This window comes from Ursus maritimus, unplaced genomic scaffold (genome assembly GCF_017311325.1).
Source record: "Ursus maritimus isolate PB19 unplaced genomic scaffold, ASM1731132v1 scaffold_19, whole genome shotgun sequence".
NCBI lineage: Eukaryota > Metazoa > Chordata > Mammalia > Carnivora > Ursidae > Ursus > Ursus maritimus.
This window is the reverse complement of record NW_024424341.1, coordinates 41,000,101-41,024,657: the sequence shown is the minus strand read 5'-3', so window position 1 is coordinate 41,024,657 and position 24,557 is coordinate 41,000,101. Positions and strand designations below refer to the sequence as shown.

Here is a 24,557-nt window from a genome sequence, read left to right as displayed (position 1 = left end):
TCAGAGTTAGTAAGGGGCAGAGGAACTTCAGAGATCATTTCACAAAAGGGGAAACCGAGGCCCACAGAGGATGTAAGGGTTCCGGCCCAAACCTCCCGTGGCGGGGGCTGGGGGAGGTGTTACAGGGTAGGTCGCCCCAGGAGGGGGCTCAGAATGCACGACCTCTTCAGATTTGCCCTCTCCCCGCCGTGGGGAACTATGACGTCACATGCGGGGAGTGGGGGCTGCGACCAGGAGCTTTGGGAATCCCATTCGGAAACCCGGGCGTGGGAACCGCGGGTGGCACTCACCTCCGGAGGCACTCCTTCGGAGCCCACACATCTGGCCTCGGGAACGAGGCCCGGAGCGCCTCGCCGGCTCAGACTCCGCGTCCCTCCACCAGCGCGACCCGCGACAGCAGCCAGGCGACCGCGGCTTGCGGACCCCTGGACATCACCGGCCGAAAAGGAGCGCGGGGCCAACTCCACGCGCATGTGCGCCCCCGAGCTGTCGCTTAAAGCCGGTGGTGCGGTGTCTCAGCCAATCGGAAGTCTTCTTCCAGCCTGGCCCCGCCTCATTCGTCAGGCGTCCGGCGTCCCGCTGTCTCCAGGGCAACAGTAGCCCGCCAGCCTAGAGAGGCCCAGAAACTTCTGGACGGAGACGGGAGGCTCCTGAAGTGAGAGAGGTCTCCAACGCAGGCGTTCCTGCTTCCTTTCCTCGGCTCCGTTTGCCAGGTCCTGCCACAGGGGCCGGCCCGTTCGGGGGCCTCGGTTGTGGGGGCCTCGGCCCTCACTGTGGGCCTCGCGGAGCTGGCCCGCGGTCACCATGGTAACAGCTCGGCCTCGCGGTCCGCCTCTTGCGTACTGACGTCACGCGCGGAGCCCCGCGAGGAGGTAGGGGCGCATGCGCCGGGAGAGGGAGGTGTGGGGTTAGTCCGTGGGCGGAGCCGAGGGGAGGGCGAAGTGAGGGCCAGTGCTTGGACCAGAAGCGAGCGTTGAAGTGCATCCCCATCGTTTTCCGCTTTGAGGAAGCGCAGAGCTCATCAAAGTAAGTGCAACTGAAGAATTGGTATTTTCATTTCAAACTGTTTTACTTGGCGATGATTTTAGGTTTAGAGAAAAGTTGCAGTTGGAGGGTGCCCAACATGCCCCTCCAGCAATCTCTCAGGACCGCCTCACGTTTGTGAAAACCAGCCTTTCACGTCGGAGCAATGCTATTAACTGAGTTCCAGCTCATTTCATGGTCCCACTCTCTCCTCCGAGGTCCTTTTCTGTTTCCGGGCCGTTAGGAGCCACGTGGCATTGAGTTGCCAGGTCTCCCCAGCTTCCTCTGATCCGCAGCCGTTTCTCAGACTTTCCCTGTTCTCCATGACCTTGACAGTTTAGTTTTGTTTTTTTAAAGATTTTATGTATTTATTTGTCAGAGAGAGAGAGAGCACAAGCAGGGAGAGCGGGAGGCAGAGGGAGAAGCAGGCTCCCCGCTGAGCAGGGAGCCCCATGCAGGACTTGATCCCAGGACCCCGGGATCATGACCTGAGCCGAAGGCAGACGCTTCACCTACTGAGCCATCCAGGTGCCCCTTCAACTGCCTATTTTAATGAACTTTTTGATGAACCAACCAATGGCTGGTCCTGATTATAATGATAGGAGGGCTTCTACTCTGTCAATACCCCCATTTTACAGATGACAAATTGAGGCATTGATGACAAAAACTTCCCCAAAGTTGCAATCCAGTAAGTGGGGGGAGCTGGAATTTACACTCAAGAAACCTGTCTCCTTGTTAGAGCCCAAGCTCTCAACCAGGACCATGGGCACCCTCAAATATAATGTGGGCAAAGAAGCACGCAGGCTGGACAGCTGGGACATGGCCTAGTCTTGCGGTCACTACATCTTCAGATCCCTGTTTCCTCAGTTAGGGGACCTAAATGTTTGTACAAAAAAAAAAAATAGACTTTGTAATGAGTCAAACCTGGGTCAGACCTCAGCGCTGCCATTTGTGTGACCTTGGACTAATCATCAGTCCCTCTGGGCTGTAGTTTCTTCGCCTATAAAGTGGGCAGCATAACAGAAGCTCCTGATAGGTTGTCACCAGCATTGGTATATATGATTCCTGGCACCCTTGCCCCCCACAAATGGAAGAACTGAGCCTTCAGCCGCTTCAACTAGTGTAGGTTTAATTAGAGAAACAGTGGGGGAGGTTGAGAAAGGCCAGGGAGAGCAGTTGTGGGGAGACCCCTGTGGGTGCTCACTCGCCCTGGGCCTGTCAGGACCCTCAGGGACGCCTTCCTGCAGTGCCTCTGGGCAGGCAAGTGTCATCCTCAGAGGACCCCAGTTCGTTACCCTCCAAGCTGGCTGTCTGGGGCAGACAGGCTTCTCAGGAGGTGAGACTACTGAGCAGGTGAAGGACTGGCGACCGCTGAGCTGAGCCGAGGCAGGGTCGCTAGAAAGAGCAGCAGGGGTCGGTCCTAAGGAAGGGAAGAAAGCAGAGAAATAGAGGTGTGTCTCGCTTTGTCCTACTCACTGGGCTGTTCCACCATGTGGAACGCCCGTCCCCAGGTCTGAGCAGGGGGCTCCTCCCTGTCACTCCCAGCAGGTGCCTCCTCCTCCCACAGGTTCTTGTGGCCACGGCCACCTGTGGGGGGGGGGGGCACCCCTCCAGTTCCTTATGTCCCCACAGAATGTCCCCTCACCATTGGGCCTTTCAGGACACTCCCCTGCTTGCCAGTTACCTTCCCCTGGAGGGCGTGCTTGGTGACTGCAGGGACCCCTCCACCAGCCTCCCCCTGCAAGATCCCCTGGGCCCCCCCCCCCCCCTTCCATCCTGGCCCGCTAGTGCCACAGCCTCCAGGCCCTCACCCCTCCATGCCTCCAGCCCCAACATCCCCATACTCTGTCACCCCACCCCCCATGCCTCCAGCCCCCCTGCGGCCCCCAGCTCCACCAGTAGTACCCCCAGCCTGGCACGCTGGAGCCACGCAGCATTGGGGCAGGGAGTGAATAGGTAAGGTTTGCTCTGTGTACTGGAGTCCCCGGGAGTGATCAGGTGGACTTCTCCCCCCCAGGGAGGGGTGCAGGGGTCTGCAAGCTACAGCCTGAGGGTAACTCCAGCCTCCCCCACTTTTCATAGTTTTTTAAAGTTGAGGTAAAATCCGCATCACATAAAATTCGCTATTTGACTGTTTTAACTAAGCAAGGCTCCATCCCAGAGTAGTCCCTCAGTAAGTTAAACAGAATTACCGTATGACCCAGCAATTCCACCGCATGTACCCGAAAGAACCGTTGAAAACAAGTGTTCAAATAGAAACATGAACACAGATGTTCGTAGCAGCACCGTTCACAATAGTCGAACAGAGAAAACAACTCAGAGGCCCTTCAGCAGTTGGATGGATAAACAAAACATGGTCTGGGCATCCGACGAAATGCTGCTCAGCCATGAGTGAGAAAGAACAAGGAAGTGACCCCTGCCACCGCCTGGACGACCTTGAAAACACGATGCTCAGTGAACGAAGCCTGGCGCAAAGGCCACATGGTGTGTGGTTCCATTTACGTGGCGCGTCCAGAACAGGCTCCTCCACAGAGACGCACCGAGTTGACTAGTGGTTGATGAAAATGTTTTGTAGCCACATGGTGGGGAAGGGTAGCCCAACACCGTCAAGGAGCTAAAGGTCACCGTTGGCACGTACGACTCTGAGATTCCACCACTGGAGTTTCCTAACCCACCCTTCTCAAACTCGAGGCAACTGGGACCCCGCCGTCCCACCCCAGCAGTGGACAGCGTGCCCTTCCCGGCCATGACGTACCTGCTGTCCACTTCTGTGGTACAGTAGTGGCAGTAACACTTGGGAGGTTGACGAAGAAGTGAACCGGAAACAGAAAGACACAGTAGGGGTGAGGCAGGTCAAGTTCCTTCCCTTCCTTTCTCCCCACTCCTTCCTTCTTTCCTGCCCCCCTCTCTCCTCCTCTGCTCTCGTTGTGACATCCCGTGGGCCCGCTGATCTGTCAGCCTCGCCTTCCACATTCTCTCCGTCCCCATAAACATCCTCTAATATAGGGTTTCTCAACCTCATCACTGCTGACATTGGGACCCAGATCACTGTGGTTGGAGCTGTCTTATGCGAGGCGGGGTGTTCAGTATCCCCAGCCTCCACCTACCAAATGCCAGTGGCTCCGCGTCCCCAGGCATGACCACCAGTAGTATCTCCAGATGCTGCTGCGTGCTCTGGGTGGCAAGGTTACCCCCACTGGAGAGCCACTGGTCTAACCAAGGACCCAAACCCAACCAAGGCTCATCTCATTGGTCCCATTTGCCCCCCCCCCCCAGCCAGTCTGCCAGCACTTCTCCTTGTAGACCTGCTAGGAGGTCCTCCTCGCATCCACTCCCATCACCACGCATCCTGCCCAGGCCATTTGGGCCTCCTTCTCACAGTCTCTCTGCTTCCCCTCCAGCTCTGATGCCACGTCACCGTCCACACACAGCACCCACAGCGACCCTTTTGTACTTCAGATCAGATCTAGCGATGGCTCTCCACCACACTTGGAATAAAAGCTTTCTTCTTGCCATGGTCTAGGAGGCCCCTTTGGGATCTGGACTCCCTCTGCCCCTCTCAACTCCTGCAGATTTTCCTTAGGTCCCTGAGGCACATAGTGTGTTTTGGCCTCAGGGTCTTTGCCTTGCACGTTCCCTTCGCTCACAACGGCTATCCCTGCAATTCTCAAGGCAGGCCGCTTCTACGACCTCCGCCCGCCTTCTCGGGCGAAGCAGCCCACTGCCCTACATGCCACGAGAGGTCCCCTGAGTTGTTTCCTTTTCTGAAGCTCATCTCTAGTTTCATGTCTGTCCTTCCTCTATCATGTGAGCTCTGTGGGTCCAGGGACCTTGTGGGGTCTTGTAGTCCCCAGCGTCCAGCAAAGGGACCTGCTGCATATATAAATACTTGAATGTGGACGAAATGAATGACTACTGGCCATTTCTTGCAAGTCATAATCCACGCCTGTGCCCCCTTACCTCTACCCCCACACCTCTGCTTGCTGTTTGGCAAGTGACTTGGTCCTTAAGAACCTACCTTACATGGAGAGAGAGAGAGAGGTAGAGCCAGAGACTGACTGAATGAATGGTAGTGTTTCCTAGGAACATCTGGCGCTGTGTTAGTGCAGAAGGGAGTGGCTCCTATCCAAGCTCCAGGATGGAGGCAGGGGGTGTAGGGGGGTGGTGGAGAGAGACAGGGAGTGAGGGAGGCAGGGGCGGTTCTGTTTACACAGGGGGATCTTCTCTCCTACCCCTCCACTTGCTTGGCAGTCCCTTCGCTCCCTCCACTCCCTTTCTCCTCTCGGTCTGCCCGCCCCCCTCCCGCCTCCCTGCCCCCTTAGGTAACAGCTCCTTCTTACCCAGTCTCCTCTGTTGTAGGACACAAACAAGAAGGTGACCATCATATAGGCGCATTTCAGCATGTTCCAGCTGGTCCGCTTGGTTGGCGGTTTCTTGGGGGTGGTGGTGGCCAGGGAAAGCTTCTCTGGGAGAGCCCGGTGGGAATGATGCACACTGAAGGCCTGCCCTGCCCTCCCAGAAATCCCGCCCTTCCCGAGCTCCACACCGTCTGTCCACCTGCCCCTCGAATTGCCATTTTGGTCTCCTGCTGCCGGTCCCCCTCCGTGCACTGCACCGCAGGCGCCAGCCTCACCCGCCGTCCTCCGGCTCCACACTTGTGCCCTAACACCCCGGTGTGGCCACATTGCCTCTCCGCCTCCGACCGAACGTGGCCTGCAGATGTCCTTGCACCTCCCCAGCCTGCTTTCCTGCTCTTTCCATTCTAAACATTTTAGTAAAGTGTAACAGACAGAAAACCTCAGATTTTTACGATATGCGTTTTATGATTGTGCGTGTACGCAGTAACGTCTATGTAAACGCCATCTGACCCTGGGAATGTGTGTGTGGGAAGTTTGATTACAGATTAAATATCTTTGACGAAGTATTATTCAGATATTCCTCCTTTTGTTTCACTTTTGGTCATTTGAGTTTTCTTAGGATTTTGTCCGTTTTGTCTACACTTGCCATTTTACTGGCATAAGGTTTTTCAAACTATCCTCTTTATTATTCTTTTAATACCTGCGGGATCCCTTCCCTCCTGGTTTTGGTGATTTGTTTCTCCTGTATTTTTTGTTTGTTTCTTATCAGCAGTGCACGAGAGCTACATTTTTATTAGTCTTTTCCGGAGGACTGGCTGTTAGCCTGTTGATTTCTAGTGTACTTTTTTTTCATTGGCTTTTCATCACTTCCTCATTCTAGTTGGGTTTAACCTCTTTCTCTTTTTCAGAATGCTTTAGATACTCAAATCATTGGTTTTCTGCGTTTTCACCTTCCTTCCCTCCTTTCTCTTAACATACACATTTGAGATCATAAATTTCTCTCTAAGCAAATCTTTGGCAGGACACCTGGGTGGCTCAGTCGGTGAAGCGTCTGACTTCAGCTCAGGTCATGATCTCAGGGTCCTGGGATCGAGTCCCGTGTCCAGCCCCTCATCCCACTGGGCACTGTGCTCATCTCCCTCTCCCCCTCTGCCCCTCGCCCCACTCATGCTCACTCTCTCTCTCAAATAATGAAATAAAATCTTTTTTTAAAAAAGTCTTGGGGTGGGGCACCTGGGTGGCTCAGTTGTTAAGCATCTGCCTTCAGGCTCAGGTCATGATCCCGGGGTCCTGGGATCAAGCCCCACATCAGGCTCCCTGCTCCGCTGGGAGCCTCCTTCTTCCTCTCCCGCTCCCCATGCTGTGTTCCCTCTCTCGCTGACTATCTCTCTCTCTCTCTCTGTGTCAAATAAATAAATAAAATCTTTAAAAAAAAGAAGTTTTGGGGTGCCTTGGTGGTTCAGTTGGTTAAGTGTCCAACTCAGTTTCAGCTCAGGTCATGATCTCAGGGTCCTGGGATCGAGTCCCATGTTGGGCTCCCTGCTTCTCCCCCTCCATCTCCCCCTGCTTGTGCTCTCTCTGTCAAATAAATAAATAAAATCTTTTAAAAAATAGTAATAATAATAAATAAATGTCTTCAATCTGAAGTTGACTGAGGCTTGTTTTATGAACCAACGTGCAGCCAATTTTGGTAAGAAAAAAAAATCCCACGTTCACTTGAAAAGTCTATGCATTCCATCGGGGTCGGGTTCAGAGTTCTTTCTGTGTCAATTATGTCATGTTTGTGCGTTGCTCTTTTACCTTCCATGTTGAGTTTTATCTGCCTGTCCTGTCATCTGTTGAGAGACAGGTGTTGAGAGAGGTGTTGAAGTCCCCCCTGTGACCGTTGGATGCATCTATTTTTTCTTGTCGTTTGGCCTGTTTTCCTTTTATGTAAAAACCAGTCGCTGTGTGAAAACATTGAGAACTGGCGTATTTTCCTGGTGGATTAATCTCTTTCTCGATTTCAGTGCCCCTCTGACAACAGCGGGGTCTGGGCTCACAATAGTAACGCTGGCTTCCTTTAGTTGGCGGCTCAGGGATATACTCCTGATGACAGAATTCCCCTTACTTTTCTTTCAAATTTTCTGTCTTCGTCTCTCTCTTACAGATCTCTTGTGGGAGGGAGGAGTTAAAAATGTTCTCTTGGTGATTTTAAACTATTTCGTGACTGTTCCTAGAGGTGGTTTTCTTTATATTCACTCCCCTTGGGGTTCTCAGAACTTTTTTTTTTAAGATTTTGTTTTTTTTAAGTAATCTCTGCCTCCAACATGGGACTCGAACTCATGACCCCGAGATCAGGAGTTGCATGCCTTTCTGACTGAGCCCCGCCAGGCGCCCCTCTCAGAACTTTGAAAATCTGTTGCTTGAGGGATACTTTTACCAATATGCAAAATTCCTAGCCATTAACTCTTGACCTGTCACTCTGGTTTCATTTTCTCTCACTTCTCCTTCTTAAATTCTCATTTCACATGTCTCGGCTTTTCCCCGGGTCTCCTGCGTCCCATGTGCCTCCTTCTGTATTTTCTACTCTTCCACCCACTGTGCTTCACCTTGAGTGATTCCTCCGGACCCGTTTTCTGGCTCCCTAACCGTGCTCTCTGCTGTTAAGCCCAACCACTGAATTCCTCATTTCAGTTATGTATTTTCAATTTTGGAATTGCCACGTGACTATTTTTTTTAAACAAACTATAATTCTCTGGTGAAATTCTTCATCTGTTTTTGTGAACTTAATAACTGTAAGCTTTTTTTTAAGTGTTTACGGCTACTGTCTCAGCCACCCGGAGGCTTGCTTCCTCTCTATCGCCTGGCTTCCTCTCTCTTGGTTTTCGGCCACGCAACCCTGACACTCGGGACTGACGTGTCATTTCCAGGGGGAACAGGAATGTTCCCACGCCTGCCTCGGTGTGTTGGGTGTTCTTGGTACCAGTGAGCAGCTCGGAGGAGCAGGGTGGCCTCAGGGCTCTGGCTGCCCTTCACACGGACACCTCGGCGGGCACCGGCGCTCTGCCCGTGGTTACCTGGAGGCTTCTCGCCTTGTGGCTTTGTCATAAACCGGGCTGAAGGAGCTCACTGTCCTCCAGGCAGGAAAAGGTACAGACGGACCCACGACATACCTTCGTCCTTGCAACCACTCGTTTCTTCTAAAGGTGAAAAGGAGGAGAGGAAATCATTAAGGAAGCATGAAGGGGACGGAGGCAGTGCCTCCGGGGGCCTCCGATGGGGAGCAGAGGGGATGCCGTGGCCTCCTCGCTCGACTCCTTGGTCCCCAAGCGCTCTCCCTACTTCGTGGCCTTGGCACATTCTGTTCCCTGTGCCTGGAGCGCCCTTGGCGCAGCTGGGCCGTCAGCCTGGCTCCCTCACCTCTTCAGGTCTTTGCCAAAATGTCACTTTCCCTCAGCGCCCTCTAAAAGCCCGTTGACCTCTCCCACGCTGTCTTTGCCTCTCCTTCTCTCCACCGTGTCCGTCGGACTCGTCCACATCCAGCAGACGCTTCACCGACTTTACTTATTTTGTTTTCCTTCTCTCTCACTCGAATGCAAGTTCGTGCAGGCACCGATTCCTGTCTGGTTCCCTGCTCTCTCGGGCACCTGGGACCGGACTGGGCTCAGAGGGGCTTGTGTTCATGACCGTTTGTTGAATGAATGACAAAAACGTTAAACCACTCAGGATGTGGTGACAATGGTGAGAGGCTGTGAGGTTCGGTGATTTCTAAAGGCTCTTCCAACACTAAGAGAAGAAGCGAAGCGCTCAGTGTTTCTGCGCACAGGGGTAAGACAAATACAAGGGCCAGACGGCACAGTCACTACTCACCGTTCAACACCTGGAGGCTCAGCAAACCTAAGGAAGACAGCGCACAAAGTGAACCAGAAAAGGCAGCGTCAACGGTGCCCTCGAGTCCCCGAGTCCGACAAGCTCAGCACGAGCTCCCCCTCCTCCGAGAAGCCCTGCTGGATTCCAGGTACCTGTCCTCGTTGCCCCTCCCACGGGACACTGATCCCTCTTGCCTTATAACCATCGTCTCCCCCAACAGACTACGGGTTTACGCAGACGTGCGAGCGTGCCGGATTCATCTTCGGGGGCTCCGCTGCCCTGCGTGGCCCCGGCACACTGAGTGTACAAGAATATTCACACCAGACAAGCTTCCCACCAAAACCCCACAGCACGCACGAGATTCTGACCTAGGATCTCTGATGTCGCCCGTCCGGGGGAAGAGGTGTCCGGGAGGCCAGGCCATGGGGGCAGACGAAGTCCAGAGTGTGGAGTCCCAGGGGTCATGAGAGACGAGGCCGTAAGGAGGAAACAAATCACAGATCAGAAGGTGGGGAGACCGGGAGCCCATGAGAGCAGAGCCCCGATGGGGCGTGGTGATCAGTTAGGACTTGGCAGTGAACAGGGGAGACCATCCAAAGCCTCGTTGTCTGGGTCAGAGGGGAAATCGAAAAGCCGAAGGGACTTGCATCAGATCAGGGTTAGGCTTGGAAGGCAGCCACCGTCCTTCTCCTTGTATTAGTGTCCCCGTGTTGTCGGCACCCCGTAGACTTCGGATGAATAATGCCGACTTTGTGAAGACGTTGTGGGAGAGTATAGAGCGTGATGCTGTCTCCAGTGCCTGGCACTTGCAAAATTCTTAATGGATTCCAGTTATTATAATCACCAAAACCACCATATCATTGCCATATCCCTGATCTGAGGAGGGGGGTTGGTTCCCGCAGGACACCCCACCTGTTTGAAAGTCAAAGTAGTACAGCTATTTTTTCAGGTCCCTGGGTTTTAAAGAAATTTCTCTGAGATGATCCAGGGCTAGGAATGGACCCTTTAGCAGAGATAAGAAAGGGAACAAAGCAGGAGGGGCGGGGGGCAACATGAAATAAGAATCTTACTTTTCAGTACTGTTGAGATGCGGGCAGCAAGGAGGTGAACATCCAGTAGGGGTCAGTGGGCACCGACAGAAACAGGAAGGAGAGGACCGGGAGGGCGTTAATGGGTCCTTCTTAGCTCACCCCACCCTGGTGGTTCCCAAAGAGACCCTCCCACAGGAGGGAAAGGAGGGTATCCCCCAGATTTCGTGGGACGTGCTGGAGGCCAGGATGGGTTGCTTCTATTCCACTTGTCCCCTTTGGAGACACATTTATCCAGGTGGCCAGAAGCCGCGGGTACCCATTTTCCTCGGGGATTCATCTCCCAGAGATTAGAAAGATTATCAGCAAAGGATCCCCTTGACCCGTTTTTATCTCCTTTCTCTCCCGAGGGTCAGGAAAGAGTAGGCTGTATCCCTTACACATGCCTCAGTACAGCCTTGAATTCTGGGGCAGTGGTCGTTGGCTTTTGCGAATCTGATAAAATCTGGGGACTTCTATGCATATGTGCTCACATACCCAGTCATACCTGCAGCCTCGGACCCACCCGAGTCCCAGACACCCTCTCTCGGTTTTCCCTGCAGCCTCGCGGGGCCGGTGGACCCTACAGCTCATGCTGAGCCTCCTGCAGGGGTGGGGGGAGTGGGCAGTAGATTGAGACCTCCCTTAGCAGAGGGTCTCTCTCAACCTGGGCCTAAATCGAAGAGAACGATTCAAAAATCCCCTTCTCTTCTTGTTCCCTACACTTCATAGCACCCAAACACATCCCCGTGACCCCTAAAAAAGGAGAAAGAACTTACTTGTCACTGGAGGGTGCCGCAGAAGCCGAAATCCAGAAGTCGGTATGGAAGAGAGCAGGCAAGAGAGTAAGATGACATCACCACCGCCCCAAGGACGCTCCGTTTTTCCTTCACTAAGTAATCTTAAATGACTTTCAACTTCTGATGCATACTAATTATAAACTCACAAAATATTGCAAAAATAGTACGGCGGGGTCCTGGGTGAGCGCCGTTCAGCTTCTCCCAACGGCGGCATCTTCCGTAACCATAGTACGTTGTCAGAACCAGTACACTGACGTTGGCACGATACCGATACCCGGACGATAGAACGTACCCCAATTTCACCACTTTTCTTGTGTGTTTTTTAAAAAAAGTTTTATTTTATTAAATACTTCCTATCTCACAGTCGTAGGGAAGCCATCTTAAAATCACACGGACGTCGTACCTTGGTTTATAAGTGAAAGAAGGGAGACTCACAGGCACCGAGGGTGTCGAGGAGGCCCACGCAGTGACCCAGCACAGGTGGGTGCCAGCGAACCACCGCCTCTGCACCTCAGGGGAGCGTAGAGGTGGGACTTGAGACCGAAGATTGAGGGGAGGGCACCACTTCTTTATCTGTCCACTTCACCCCCGTACACTACGCTGGGCCCCACCTCAACAGTCCGCTTATTGAGTTGAAGTTGGTGGGTCCACGTGTGTCGTTAGTGTGTTGAAGGGTCACCCCCTGGGAAGCGTGTTTCAAACAAGGAGCCTTGAGCTCCACCCCAGATGTCCCGATTCTTTAGGTCGATCTGAGGTGGGATCTTAATTTTAAATAAAGACTCTGAGAGGCATTGCTCTGGCTCAGAGGTCAACAAATATCATCTTCTTTTTTTTTTTTTTTTTTTATAAACTAGGCTCCACGCCCACTGTGGAGCCCTACACAGGGCTTGAACTCATGACCCTGGATCAAGAGTCAGACGTTTAACTGACTGAGCCACCCAGGTGCCCAACAAACATCTATAAAGGGCCAGAGTAGCTGTTCTCGGCTTGGCGGGTCAGCGTCGTCATGACTACTCACCTGCCCCGGCAGCAAGAAACCAGCCAGAGGGGGGCATAAACGAAGGTGGGTGATTGGGTGTCAATAAAACCTTATTTCAAAAAAAGCGGGAAGTGGGCCAGGCTGTGGTTTGCCAGCTCCTGCTCTAGCTCAGGGGTTCTCAAACCGTCTGAACCAAATCACCTGAGAAACCTTTCGAAAGAACAGATTCCTAGGTCCCACCCGTCGGTATTCTCATGCAAAAATTGTGGGTGGAACACAGAAATTCATGTTTGGTTTGGTTTTGTTTCATTTCAGCTTTCTGATGATCAGCCAGCGTGGGGAACCACGTCTTCTAAGTTGGACTCTGTCGGGCTCACTGTGCTGTTGTGCGAATTCACTAACACAACAGAGACAGATGCTGCGCTGTTATTTCTCTTCAACTCCTTCCAAATCCTTAACAGATCCCCAGCGTTAGCCGTTGTCGAGGACATTCGCTTCCTTTAAGAAGCGTTTGTGTAGCCCAGCTGTGTCCCAGACCTTTTCCTAGGCCATGGATTTAAAGGATGGACAAACCTTGGTCTCAGAGGAAGAGGAGAGATGCTCCCCTTCCCACCCCATCCCCCCCAGAGACAGTGGTTCACCGCAGCCGAGATCGTCCAGTGGAGTCTCCTGCCCCCAGGCCAATGTCTAAATGCCTGGGTCTGGACCAACCCTTTCCCAGATATTTTAAGGAATTCCAAGGCCCAGAGAGGGTTACAAGAATGTAATCTCAAGGACACGGTACTCACTTTCTTCTTCTGTCCTGTCTGGAGGGGAGAATGCAGGCAGCCGGGTCCCGATGGAGGTGCGGAGTAGAGAGAGAAAAGGGCATTAAGACTGGGAGCCTAGATACGGGCAAGCCTGAGCGGCCGGAAGAGAGCAGAGGCAAAGGACTACTAGAGACGAAGACTCGGACTCCATCGTGCAGTCAGTCTGTCTCTGCCACAAGTCTGGACGGAGCGTTGGCCACGTACAAGGCGTGAGGACACAAGGACAGCAAAGCGGGCGAGGTCCTCCAGCTCGGGGACTCTAGCCAGAGAAGCCTGACAAGGGTCATCTGCGGGGCACAAGCCGGGTGAGTGTGTTTGGGTAAACCTGCAGGGTGCGTGGTTGCCGACCTTGTGGGGGGGCCAGGGAAGGCATCTCGGAGGCACTGTCGCTGTGTCTGAAACCTGAAACGTGAGTAGGGTTAACTGTGGGAGGACATCTGGAAGCGGGGAGAGGAAGGCATCCCAGGCAGAGGGAACGGCGTGGGCAGGGTCCTGGATAGGAAGGAGCCTGGGGCTTTGGAAGGACTTTGAGAGCCCCCCCCCCCGGCCATGGGGGCACTGTGGTATAGGACGACCATGGCACAAGAATGTCTGGGGCCGGATGGCGCACAGGGAGGCAGCATTGCAAGATTTGGACCCTTGTCCAGATCCCGGCTCTCCACACACTAGCTTTCTGACCTGTACCCCACTTCTCCGCGCCTCCAGGTCCTCGTCATGAAAATGGAATTCTAAGGGGTGACCAGCCATTCTGGCTTGCCCGGGACCGAGGGGTTCCCAGGAGAGAGAGTTTTAATGCTAACACCGGGAATGTCCCGGGCCAACAGGTCACTTTAGATTATGATGGCATCAACCTCTCTTAGGGGAATTAAAGAAACAATGCAGGCAGAGCCCCGAAAACACACTGACTTTTTTAAGGTGCTTAATGAAACTTCTGTTAGTTGCCACTTTGCCCCTGATGCTCTGCTTCCTTCTAGGCCTCAGTTTCCCCATCTGTGTACTGGGTCACATGATCTCCAGCCCCATGAGCCTATGACTTGGGTTGACGGTATTAGGTGTTAGGTCGTCACGCCCAATAAAGGCTTATTACATTGATCTTTGGCTTTATAGCAGGCGCTTGGCTTGGGGACCAAGAAGCACATTTTTAGAAAGTGCAGCTGCCATCCAAGGAGGGCTGCCCTGCATGGATGAGGGGGATTGTCTGAGGGTAGGAGTTAGGGAGCACTGAATGATTCGCCTCAGGCAGCGCGGGAGGAACAGCCCCCGAGACGGGAGAATGCAGTCTACTCAGGGCCGTGACCTCTGCTCCCTCCCTAGCCCTCCTTGGAGCTCACTACTTGCAGACAGGAGCGGATTTCTCGTGGGAACCAACAGAGGAGAGCTCTGCTCCCAGGCTGATGAGAGCCGTTCTCTTCAGATGGCAGAACCAGTGAAGAGGGCTCTGGACTCCGGGATCCGCGGACTGTGGGCTGGGCGGAGTCTGGCCAGCTCTAGCCGGCTCCCTAGCACCGGGTTTTCCATACGTTCTGTCTTAACATCACAAGCACTGTCTCTGGTGTGCAGGAGGAAGACAGACTTGTCCCTGGCCACTCGACTGGTGAGGAGTGGAGCTGGGCTGGAGCTCCAGGCGAACCGCTTCTGGAAGGCCGGCTCTCACGCACTCTGCCCTGGCGTCTGGGGCCATATGCATCCCTTGGGAGGGGGGCGTGAGATCTCGGTGATGGCTGAGATCTCAGGGGGGCCAGATGTAGCTTTAACTCCCGCACAGGGTGGGGGGGGAGGTCGTTCCCCTCACAATTCCCCGGTGAGCAGAGAGAAAGTCTCAGAACAATGCTGGCTGGTCTGTTACCCCTGCTCTAAAGTGGGGAGAACAGGCTTCAGACAAAGAGTCTCAGTAGAGACCAGGATCACGTTATAACGTGGCAGGAACTCCTCCCCGTGTCCAGTCTCCCTGTTTGTACGAAATGGGAACCCAGTTTTTTCAGCCATCCCAGCAGCGAAATTCAAGAAGTTACAGAATTCCCAGTGTTGCCAAACATGGGGAATAAGCATTCTCGTTGGCTTTTGGCGGGAGGGTAAACGTGTTCGATCTCTGTCCACATTTTCAATGCCTGTGCCCTTTGACCCAGCCGTTTCCCTGGTAGGAGTTTATCTCAACATGTCAGTGCAAACGTGAGAAGAGCAAGAACACGGAAGGAGCGCGAGCCGCAGCGTAAACATGAACGGGAGCAGATCCGAAGCAAAGATGAGAGGAAAACCGAAGTTCTGTGAACAGGACACTCGTTAAATCACACGAGAGTGAGTGAAATACTGTGCAGGTGTTTGAACGAAAGAGGCAAGTTCTGCTGAAATGCACAACATTTTTAACTCAAAAAGTGGACGGTAACCATATGTGCGTGTGAATGTTTCTGGTAAGAATGCTCCAGAGACGCGACAGACCTGGGATGGGATGAGGAGGAGATTTCTGATACTGATTTTATGTCCCCTCGACTTCTCCCACGTGCACAGACTATTTTCATAACTTCAGAAATCTACGGCATAATAACTATCAGGTAGGGTTCCGGCCCTGCCATGTGGTAATAGAAAATTTCCATCACCTTAAAGCTCAAAGCAACACAATGGGACTGGATGCTGCCTGGATGGCTCTCCCCAATACATGAATAAATAAAACACATTTTAAAATAAAGAAGTACATGACTCCCTCTGTAAGTCGGCTTGACCTTGTAGACGGGAGAAGAGAAACACCAGAAAGGATACAGGCCTCCCACTTACCGTCCGTTGACAACCTGGTCATCATACCTGAGGAAGAAGACAGACCACACGGTACGCAAATGTGACACAAAGAAATAGTCCCAATGAATGCATTTCCCCAGCTCAACAGATTTAACAACCTCTGTTCTTTGGGAAGTGCGGCTCTGGTGCCTCAGGCATGATTTAGGGTTTCCCTCAATACCCCCTCTGTCCCCTTCCCCCATCCTCACTACCAGGCATCCCTCGTCTCGAATATCATTTCCGTGTATTTGTCTCTGTTCTCTGCCTGTGTCTAGATCCAGCTGGTCCAGGCACAGAGCAGATGCTCAGAAATTCGTGCTCAGACTTCCCACCGAGGTTCACAGTGCAAAGCCATCACAAGCGTGGCGAGGGATTTACCGAGGATTCCTGCCAGCAGCCCATCCAGAAGAGTCAGCATGGTGGCGGCCAAGGTCACGGACGGGGCGCAGAACGGAGGGATCATGGAGATGGAGCCGCAGGTAGAAAACCAAACATAAAATGAGATGCTGGGGGTCGGGAACAGGCTGGGGAGTAGAGTCCACGGTGAGGGGTGTGGGCAGTTAGGGGCTGAGACCCTGGCGTCCCTGCGCTTGGTGTTGGAGGGAGACTAAGTGAGCTGGGGAGCGGTCACGGACCGTTGCTCAGCCGTGCTACGAAGAGGCGGGAACGACCCACTCCTGACTCTAGAACGACGTGCCGAGGCGTTAGCTCTAGTGACTTCACACCGACCCTCTCAGAACAGATCAGTGTCCCCGTGTTGCCTGTGAAGGTCACACAAGAGAAAGCACGTGATTTTTGAGACCCCCTGTAGCTGATGAGTGGGTGCAGGGATTCAAGCTCAGAGCTGTCTGACGTGCTCCGTAAACCCCCCACGTCCTCATCCACACAATGGGAACGCTGATACCCACCGCGGGGTTGTGGTCGGGTTTCCTCCGTGCTGAGGAATTCTGCTGTTTGTTACTGGAGACGTCGTGTTTGAGTAGCTCACAGAACTACCCTCCATATCACTTAGAGTAATCAGATCGTACTTTCCAGGAATATCGGGCTACATGTGACATCCTGGCTATACGTTGTACTAACTGGGTGATCTTGGACTGGTCACTGAAGTGACAATGCCCCTGAAAAATGCAGATATTACGTCCATTTGCAGCTGCGGCAGTAAGGAAGGAGGAGAATGCCTATGGGGCGGGGGAACTTAGCCTAATTCCTGGCCCAAGGTAAACATCCTATAAATGTTAGAAATAGTAACATGGGGGCAGCTGGGTGGCTCAGCCGGGTAAGTGTCTGCCTTCAGCTCAGGTCAAGATCCCAGGGTCCTGGGATCGAGTCTTGCCTGGGGCTCCGAGCTCTGCAGGGAGTCTGCTTCTCCCTCTGCCTCTACCCCTCCTCCCACTTGTGCTTTCTCTTTCTTTCTCTCAAATAAATAAAATCTTTAAAAAATAGTAATATAAGTAGTAATAATCATAATAATTACATTCTTAGAGAGGGGTGTGTGTGTGTGAGTGTGTGAGTGAGTGTGTGTGTGTGAGTGTGAGTGTGTGTGCGTGTAGGGGTGGATAGGAGCAGGAAGAACTGTTCAATGGTTTTCTTAGGCTGCCTTAGAAAGTGCTTCGCGTCTGCGACTGCATTTAGCCTCAGGAACCAGGCATGGAGGGGTGAAGTGACTTCCCCAGGGTGGTCCGGCGAGGAAGGGGCAGGCCTGGGCTCTGAACGCAGAGGTGCCTGGTGCAGAGCGGGTGGCCCTTCTGCCGGTCCCCACCTCACGTCCTGACTTAGCCTCCTGCCTCCCCAGCTTGCGGACTCCGTCCTGAAGCCCTGGTCTGTTTTCCCTGAACTCGTTCCAGATCGCCGTCTGTTACCGAACGAATGTGTGTGTTCCCCCCACATTCATGTGTTGAAGCCCTAATCCCTCATGTGATGGTATCTGGAGGTGGGGGGGTCCTTTGCGAGGTAAGTAGGTTTAGATGCGGTCAGGAGGGAAGGGCTCCCCGCCCCACCCTGTGAGGACACAGCAGGAGGCGGCTGTCTCGCTGGGGAAGAGCACGCTCGCTCTCACCAGGAGCCGAATCCCTGGCACGTTGCTTTCGGACTTCCAACCTCGAACTGTGAGAGGTGGCCTTGTTGCCGCCACCCAGCTCTGGTGTTCTGGTACAGTAGCCCGGGCCGCCCTAGGCACCATCTGTGGGGAATCCTGAGCACATAGTGATGATGTGGCCTTTTCTATCCTGCTCAGAAGGCGGAGGGGAAATCAGTCTGTCCAGCTATGAGATTTCGGGTGGACTCGAATTTAGCTCCGTGGCCCAATGGCTTTCCTTCCGTCGTATGCAAACCACGAACATGTGCGCAATCTCTGGGCAACTGGGATTGATTGATTGACTGATTGACTGATTGATTGAGGGAGGGAGGAAGGGGTGCAGTATTTTGCTTTCTTCAAGATACTCTAGTACTCAGTTTTGTAGGTCTCTAGACTAGAAGCTGGGCTGTAGACAGCCGGGAGAAGAAAGACCCATTGAAGGTCAGCAGAAATTATCCCCGTCGGACACAATCAAACCAAAGGGAGGCAGGTGGACCCAGGTCTTACCTTTCAGCACTGTTGACGGGCAAGCCCCGGGAAGGAGACGACCGATGGCAGCCGGCGGGGATCATTTTCCCAATAAAGGTTCGAAAAGAATATGAAATCAATCAAGTCATCCTTCATACCTCATTGTACCCCGTAGGTCCCCAGATAGGATAGGGAACCAGACTGAGAAGCTGTGATCCATTCTAAGAACCCTTTGGAGGGCCCCTTGGGAGACACATTTACCCCAAAGTCAAAAAAACCCCAGGGATACCAGTTGTCTGGGGCATCCAGATTCTCCTCCCCCACGGGGGTTTTGGAAGGTTTGCAGAAGGAGGGTCTGTCTCCATAACAACCAATTGTCATCACTTCTCAGCTGCAGACCAGGAAGGCTAATACTCAGAAAACAGGGAAGCTTATCCAGTCCACACTGTATTTTTCTCGTCTAAAACCCACCAGATGAATACACGCAGTCTAACCCAATGCAGTTGTACTTTTTAGAGCACAAGGCCACTGATCGTACTACTGAAAGTCTGATTGAAGCTACAAAGTGCACGTTCCCAGAAGACCACACCAGTTCTTCCCCCCCTCCTCTCAGTTTTACACGGGAGTGCAAAGGTTTGTTGACCTCCCCGAAGGCCATCTCTTTGTCCCCTGGGATCTGCAGATTCTGGGTTTGGAGCCTGAGTCGGGACCGAGAGCCTCTCTGGGAATCTGTCCTGGTTGAACGTGGCAGTCAACACTTTTGCCTCTTCCTCGCGCCCCTTCTCTGGGTGGAAGGGCTGCCTAGTTAGGTAGGGGGGAGCAGGTAGGGCTTACTTACATTTGACTGGAAGGGCAACAGCACCAGGAGTCAGTGGATTGACGTGGAAAATAAAAGCAAGGGAGAGAGTAGGATTAGTGCTAACGTTATCCACCTCAGTTAATTTCTTTATTCCTTCATGGAACATTCGTGTCTTTCGTACTTACGGGTCTTCCCTGCCCCCAAGACAAAGCCTGTGTGCCGGACCCGAGTCCCACCTTTCCCCCCACATTCCCTGAGGGGTCCTGACATCGGAAGGAATCTGAGAGGAGCTAGCTACGGGAGTACAAACTTGGGGCTTTACACGCTTCTTACTTTTTTCTTCAATGGCGGCTGGAAGCAGAAGTGTTGGCCATCCAGATTCCAACAGGAGCAGGAAGTAAGGAGAGAATTCAGCGTTAGATCACTGTGATGACCAAGGAGGCAGATAACCCACCCACTGCGTGTGTCCATAAGTCTACCCAGGTCCACCCATCATCCCCCCATCATTCACCCAACGGACATTCGTTTAGCACAGACTGGCCTCTGCCATATGCTTGGTGCTGGGAAAACATAAATCAGACTCGGTTCCTGCTCTATAGGCATTTGCGAGACTGGCTGGGAGGAGAGGGGCTGGAACAGAGTTAACAAGGCATCTCAAGCCCTGCTCTCTTGGAACCTGCGACCTCTGGATGTCTTGAACTTCTTACAGGCTCTTCAAACATAGCACGTCCCAAAGAGAATGTGTGGTCATCGCCCTCCCACCCATCGAAAAGTAATGTCATTTTTTGTTAATAAAATGAACATCCATGCATTCACAGTGATATAAGTAAATACTTGAATAAATAGAGCACATGTGTCAACTCTTCCTCACAGAAGAATTCCAATTAATACGTGTAGAAGGACTAAGAGAATCAGCATGGAGCAAACATGACGGTGATTATCTCTGCAGGCAAGACCCGCTGGTGGGTGCTATCATTGGTGGGCAAATGTTTGAGGACAAATAGGGTATTTGCACAGTCTCCCACTATCTCCCCAGGACATTCATTAATTACAAAGGGGAAATAGTTACTGGACTGTGGAGAACCCTGGCAGACACCACCATAACCTAATGATCAAGGTTAACGTCTCGAGTAAGGAGGGGCGCCTGGGTGGCTCAGTCGTTAAACGTCTGCCTTCGGCTCAGGGCATGATCCCAGGGTCGTGGGATCGAGCCCCGCATCGGGCTCCCTGCTCCGCTGGGAGCCTGCGTCTCCCTCTCCCACTCCCCCTGCTTGTGTCCCCTCTCTCGCTGCCTCTCTCTCTGTCAAATAAATAAAATCTTTAAAAACAAACTAACAAACATCTTGTGTAATGAGACACATCAATGTCCTCGACAAAATGCACAGAGAAGGGCATAGCACCCCTTCCGAGGTGTTCCTGCCTAAAACGCACGACCTCAATGTGATCGTGAGACAACTTCAGATAAGCTCAGACTGAGAGACATTCTTCAGAATAGCTGACCAGGGCTCTTCTTTGAAAGGGTCAAGGTCATGAAAGATTGGCCAACTCAGCCATGAGTTGTAAGGACTAATGGCAAGAGTGAGATGTGAAGACGCAGCACAATGTGGGATCCTGGACCCACATTGATCCTCAAATAGAAAAGGGACATTTGTGGGGAAACTAGTGAAATTGGAGTAGGGTCTGTAATTTAGGTAGTAGTTTTGTAATGGTGTTAAGGTCCTGGCTATGATCTCTGTGCGATGGCTGGGTAAGATGGTAACATTAAGGGAGGCTGGGAGGAGGGTATTTGGGAACTCTGGTTTTGTGACTTTTCTGTATTAATTTAAAATAGTAATTTCTAAAATTACTTCAAAATAGGGGCGCCTGGGTGGCACAGTCGTTAAGCGTCTGCCTTCGGCTCAGGACATGATCCCAGCGTTCTGGGATCGAGCCCCACATCAGGCTCCTCCACTGGGAGCCTGCTTCCTCCTGTCCCACTCCCCCTGCTTGTGTTCCCTCTCTCGCTGGCTGTCTCTCTCTCTGTCAAATAAATAAATAAAATCTTAAAATAAAATAAAATAAAATTACTTCAAAATAAAGTTTAAAAAAAATCAATTGCTCTACAGAACTTTCCCAAGACTCAGTTAAGGGCAGCCTCAATCATCCAGCTGCAAAAAATAGAAAATGAAGTGAAATGAAAAAATAAAATTATAGGAGTCTTTCTTCAGTTCTTTCTCTAACCCTGGTTCCGCCCAATCTATTCTTCATTAGGACCAAGATAGATCATTTAAACACACACACACACACACACACACACACACACACACACCCCTCATTATGACACTCCCTTTCTGACAGCCTTGTAATCACTTCCTTTGGCTACGATATCCACATCCTAATCTGACCCACAGGGGCCCTTATGTGCTAGTTTCTGCCTCCTCTCCATTCTTATTTGTAACAGTCCCCACCCACCATTCCCCTCTCCCTATCCACCATGCACAGACATACAGGCTTCTCGCAGACCTGTGAAGGGACCCAATGCCTTCCTGCCCCAGGGCCTTTGCATGTACCATTCCCCCCACCTGGACCATCTGCCTAACTCTGGCTGGCTAGCTCCCATCATCGGCATCTTCCCTCAAATGTCACTTATCCAGACAGGCCTTCTCTCAATGGCCACATTGGGACGTGCTTATTTGCGTAACATGAGAATTCTGTGTGAATGGGACTATGTCTGTCTTTTTCATTCACTGCATTCCCAGCATCAAGCACAGGGAACAAGCCAGGAACTCAATGAATACTTGTGGAGCAAATGAGGCAATAGGAACTCAGTTTTGTGATGAGACTCAGGTGCTCTTTCCAACGTGTGGTGTCCTTACACTGTAAAGATCTGGGGTCTCGCTACAACTCCATGACCATAATAACGTCAACTCCCAGGCACTATGCACCCACGGCCACATCGATGACACACAGAAATCCCACGGACTGGAGATGCTTATGAGACCCATTCATCCGATGCTTGTTCAAGCAATGTCTCCCCGCCCAAGTCACAGAGAGCCCGTGACAAAACCAGGGACAGACGCAAGCCTGTCTCCAAGGCAGGGCTATGGTAGGGCTGTACGGCTGTAGGACTCACTCCCCCGCCACCGTCTCCACCCGGAAAGAGGGAAACGAGGGTGCCTACAGCCAGCAGCCGTCTGGCTGGACTTCGGGAGGCTGTCTGGAGCAGCCACGCGAGCCTGCCCACCGTAAGCAGAATGGAAGAGCAGATGGGGAGAGGGTGCAGACATCACCTTCGCGGGGAATGCAGGCTGCCGCCAGTCCCAGGAAAATCAGAATCAGCAGGGGCATCCTCAGAAACAGCTCGCCTCTGCGCATAGTGGGGCGGGATTCGGGGTGGACGTTCTCCTTCCAAGACAAACGGGACTCTGGTCACCGGCTGTCCTCCCAGACTCCCTGGGCCAAGCTCCCTGCCCACGCATGCTGTGTCGCTGGCCGGAGCTGGCAGGCACCCAGGCCCGCGCCCCTGCCCCCTGCCGAGCTCCTGCAGGAGCTGCTCTCCCCGCACTGCATGGCTTGTTTATCTTAAAGAAACACTTAGCGTGATGCTGGCTATCCTGCCTGTCTCCTGTTATAGTAGGGCCCTTGAGCTGTGTGTGTCCTTACATTTTCAAATGGTTGGCTGGGGGAAGACAAAAGAATAGTGTTTCATGGTAAGTGGAATTCTGGTGCCACAAAGAGCGTTTTATTGGAACACAGCCCATTCGTTGGTGTCCTGCCTCCTGCTCCACGGCGGAGTTGAACCGCTGTGACACAGACCATCTGACCCACAGAGCCGAAAACAGTCACTATCGGACTCTTGACAGAAGAGTGTGCCAACCCTGTCCTGGACAAATTGTTAGGTTTCCAAAAACAACAACACAAGCAGAGAAAAACACCTGTCATCCTGCTGCCCAGAACTAAATATTATTTTCACATTCTTGTGCATTTACGTGTCCCTACCACTCACTGCCTATGTGCCCTGAACACGTTACTCAACCACTTTGTGCCTCAGCTTCCTCATCTATAAAATGGGGATAATGGCATTTTCAACCTCATCCATGTTGGAAGATTAGTTGTGTATATACCTATAAAGCACATGGAATGGTGCAGATAGTCTCTCTGTATGTATATCAAGAATACAATATATGGACATATCATGATTATACGTACATTTTTTTAAAGATGTTATTTATTTGACAGAGACACAGCGAGAGAGGGAACACAAGCAGGGAGAGTGGGAGAGGGAGAAGCAGGCTTCCCGCTTCGCAGGGAGCCCGATGCGGGGCTCGATCCCAGGACCCCAGGATCATGACCTGAGCTGAAGGCAGACGCTTAATGACTGAGCCACCCAGGTGCCCCATACATTTAATACATGATATATGTGATATGCGTGCGTATCTTTTTAAAAAGATTTTATGTATTTTAGAGAGAGACTGCAAGCAGGGGGAAGGGGAAGAGGGAGAGAGAATCCCAAGCAGCCCCTGCTGAGCATGGAACCCAATAGGAGCTCAACCCCACCACCCTGAGATCATGAGCTGAGCTGAAACCAAGAGCAGGACACTCAACCGACTGACCCACCCGGGCGCCCCTAGGCATGCGTATCTTAAGCAGTGATCACTTCATGCATAAAGCATTTAAAGTGCTTTGTTCTCTAGGCAGAATGTGTACTGAGCATTTCTCCAAGGCTTCAAATATTCATTAACCATGAAGTTTAATGAGCAAAACTTTAAAATTTTTCATCATAAAAATAAAGCCTATTATAAATAGACGGGGCAGAGGGGATTTTCAAGGCAGCGAAAGTCTTCCGTATTACACTGTCATGGGTATGTGACATGCATTTGTCAAAATCCACTGTACGGCAGGGACTGAACCCTAATGTAACCACAGACTTTCGTTAATAATAAAGTATTGATACTCATTCATCAGTTGCAACAACCAGTGTAAGATGATAATTATAGAGGAAACTGTGAGTCCAAGATCGAGGTGACAGCAGTCTGGGGAGGGGCCCTTCTCTGCTTGCAGGCACCTGCCTTCCTGTCGTGTCCACACCTGGCAGGGAGCAGAGGGAGGGAGTGCAAGCTCTCGGGGCTCCTCTTACGAGCACGCTGATCCCGCACATGAGGGCCCCACCCTTGTGACCTAGTCGCCTCCCCAAGTCCTCACCTCCTAACACCATCCCACGGGGGATTAGGATTTCAAGGCAGGAATTTGGGGAGGACACACTGCGTCCGTAGCACACACAGATGTCCAGAGCAGCACAATTGCAAGAGCCAAGAAGTGGAAGCAACACAACGTCCACCGATGGGCGAATGGCTACGCAGACGTGGTCTGTCCGTAGCCTGGGACTTTACGTAACTACGAAGGTAGTGCTGACATGTGCTCCAACACGGACGCACCCTGACAACACTGTGCTCCGTGCAAGCAGCCAGCACAGGAAACCACACGGTCTGTGGCTCCGCTTATAGAAACATCCGGAATAGGTAAATCCATAGAGACAGAAAGTATGGTAGTCGTGCCCAGGGGCGGGGCGGGGGGGGGGGG

The 24,557-nt window shown here is 52.3% G+C and overlaps 1 protein-coding gene and 3 long non-coding RNA genes across 11 annotated transcripts in view; 2 read left to right on the top strand and 2 right to left on the bottom strand.

The window, feature by feature from the left end:
- LOC103680403 lies at window positions 1-17,028 on the top strand. Of its 5 annotated transcripts, XR_573103.2 has the most exons (9): window positions 22-1,026; window positions 9,190-9,381; window positions 11,033-11,196; window positions 11,465-11,580; window positions 11,955-12,163; window positions 12,395-13,193; window positions 14,203-15,708; window positions 15,933-16,136; window positions 16,693-17,028. It is a non-coding gene; the product is annotated as an uncharacterized LOC103680403 (long non-coding RNA). The 5 variants fall into 5 exon arrangements; XR_005835686.1 differs by having other exon boundaries at window positions 1-1,026; window positions 11,955-13,193; XR_005835687.1 differs by having other exon boundaries at window positions 2-1,026; window positions 11,033-11,145; window positions 11,955-13,193.
- On the bottom strand, window positions 2,131-10,265 carry EDDM13 (epididymal protein 13). 4 transcript variants are annotated; one of them, XR_573106.2, is made up of 7 exons: window positions 9,602-10,265; window positions 9,234-9,260; window positions 8,441-8,563; window positions 5,364-5,488; window positions 3,779-3,816; window positions 3,216-3,571; window positions 2,131-2,443 (listed from the first exon to the last, which is right to left on the bottom strand). XR_573106.2 is itself a non-coding variant. In XM_008709939.2 (6 exons), exons 1-6 carry the CDS (start codon window positions 9,760-9,762, stop codon window positions 2,366-2,368), a joined length of 552 nt encoding a protein of 183 aa, XP_008708161.1. In that variant the 5' UTR covers window positions 9,763-10,252; the 3' UTR covers window positions 2,131-2,365. The 4 variants fall into 4 exon arrangements, 2 of the variants coding, with proteins under 2 accessions (XP_008708161.1, XP_008708162.1); XR_573107.2 differs by having other exon boundaries at window positions 8,537-8,563; window positions 9,602-9,705; XM_008709939.2 differs by lacking the exon at window positions 3,216-3,571 and having other exon boundaries at window positions 9,602-10,252.
- A 125-nt stretch (window positions 17,029-17,153) lies between the features above and the next one.
- Window positions 17,154-19,806, top strand: LOC121103463. Its single transcript, XR_005835700.1, has 3 exons — window positions 17,154-18,316; window positions 18,716-18,832; window positions 19,360-19,806. It is a non-coding gene; the product is annotated as an uncharacterized LOC121103463 (long non-coding RNA).
- The window catches only part of LOC121103464, a 10,466-nt gene continuing 5,240 nt past the window's right edge, over window positions 19,332-24,557 (bottom strand). The window contains exons 2-3 of the long non-coding RNA XR_005835702.1: window positions 22,268-22,382; window positions 19,332-19,349 (exon numbers count right to left, since the gene is read on the bottom strand). This is a non-coding gene — a long non-coding RNA (uncharacterized LOC121103464). The remainder of the gene's footprint in view (window positions 19,350-22,267; window positions 22,383-24,557) is intronic.

Bases quoted from the DNA above. Each gene is read 5' to 3' on its own strand.
- EDDM13 (XM_008709939.2), bottom strand. From the start codon at position 9,762: ATGGGCTCCCGGTCTCCCCACCTTCTGATCTGTGATTTGTTTCCTCCT. The intron at 8,564-9,233 runs GTGAGTAGTGAC...TTTCACCTTTAG, and splicing joins GAGCCTCCAGGTGTTGAACG to AAGAAACGAGTGGTTGCAAG. The intron at 2,444-3,778 runs GTACGTCATGGC...TCCCTTCCTTAG, and splicing joins ACCACAGAAGTGGACAGCAG to GACCGACCCCTGCTGCTCTT.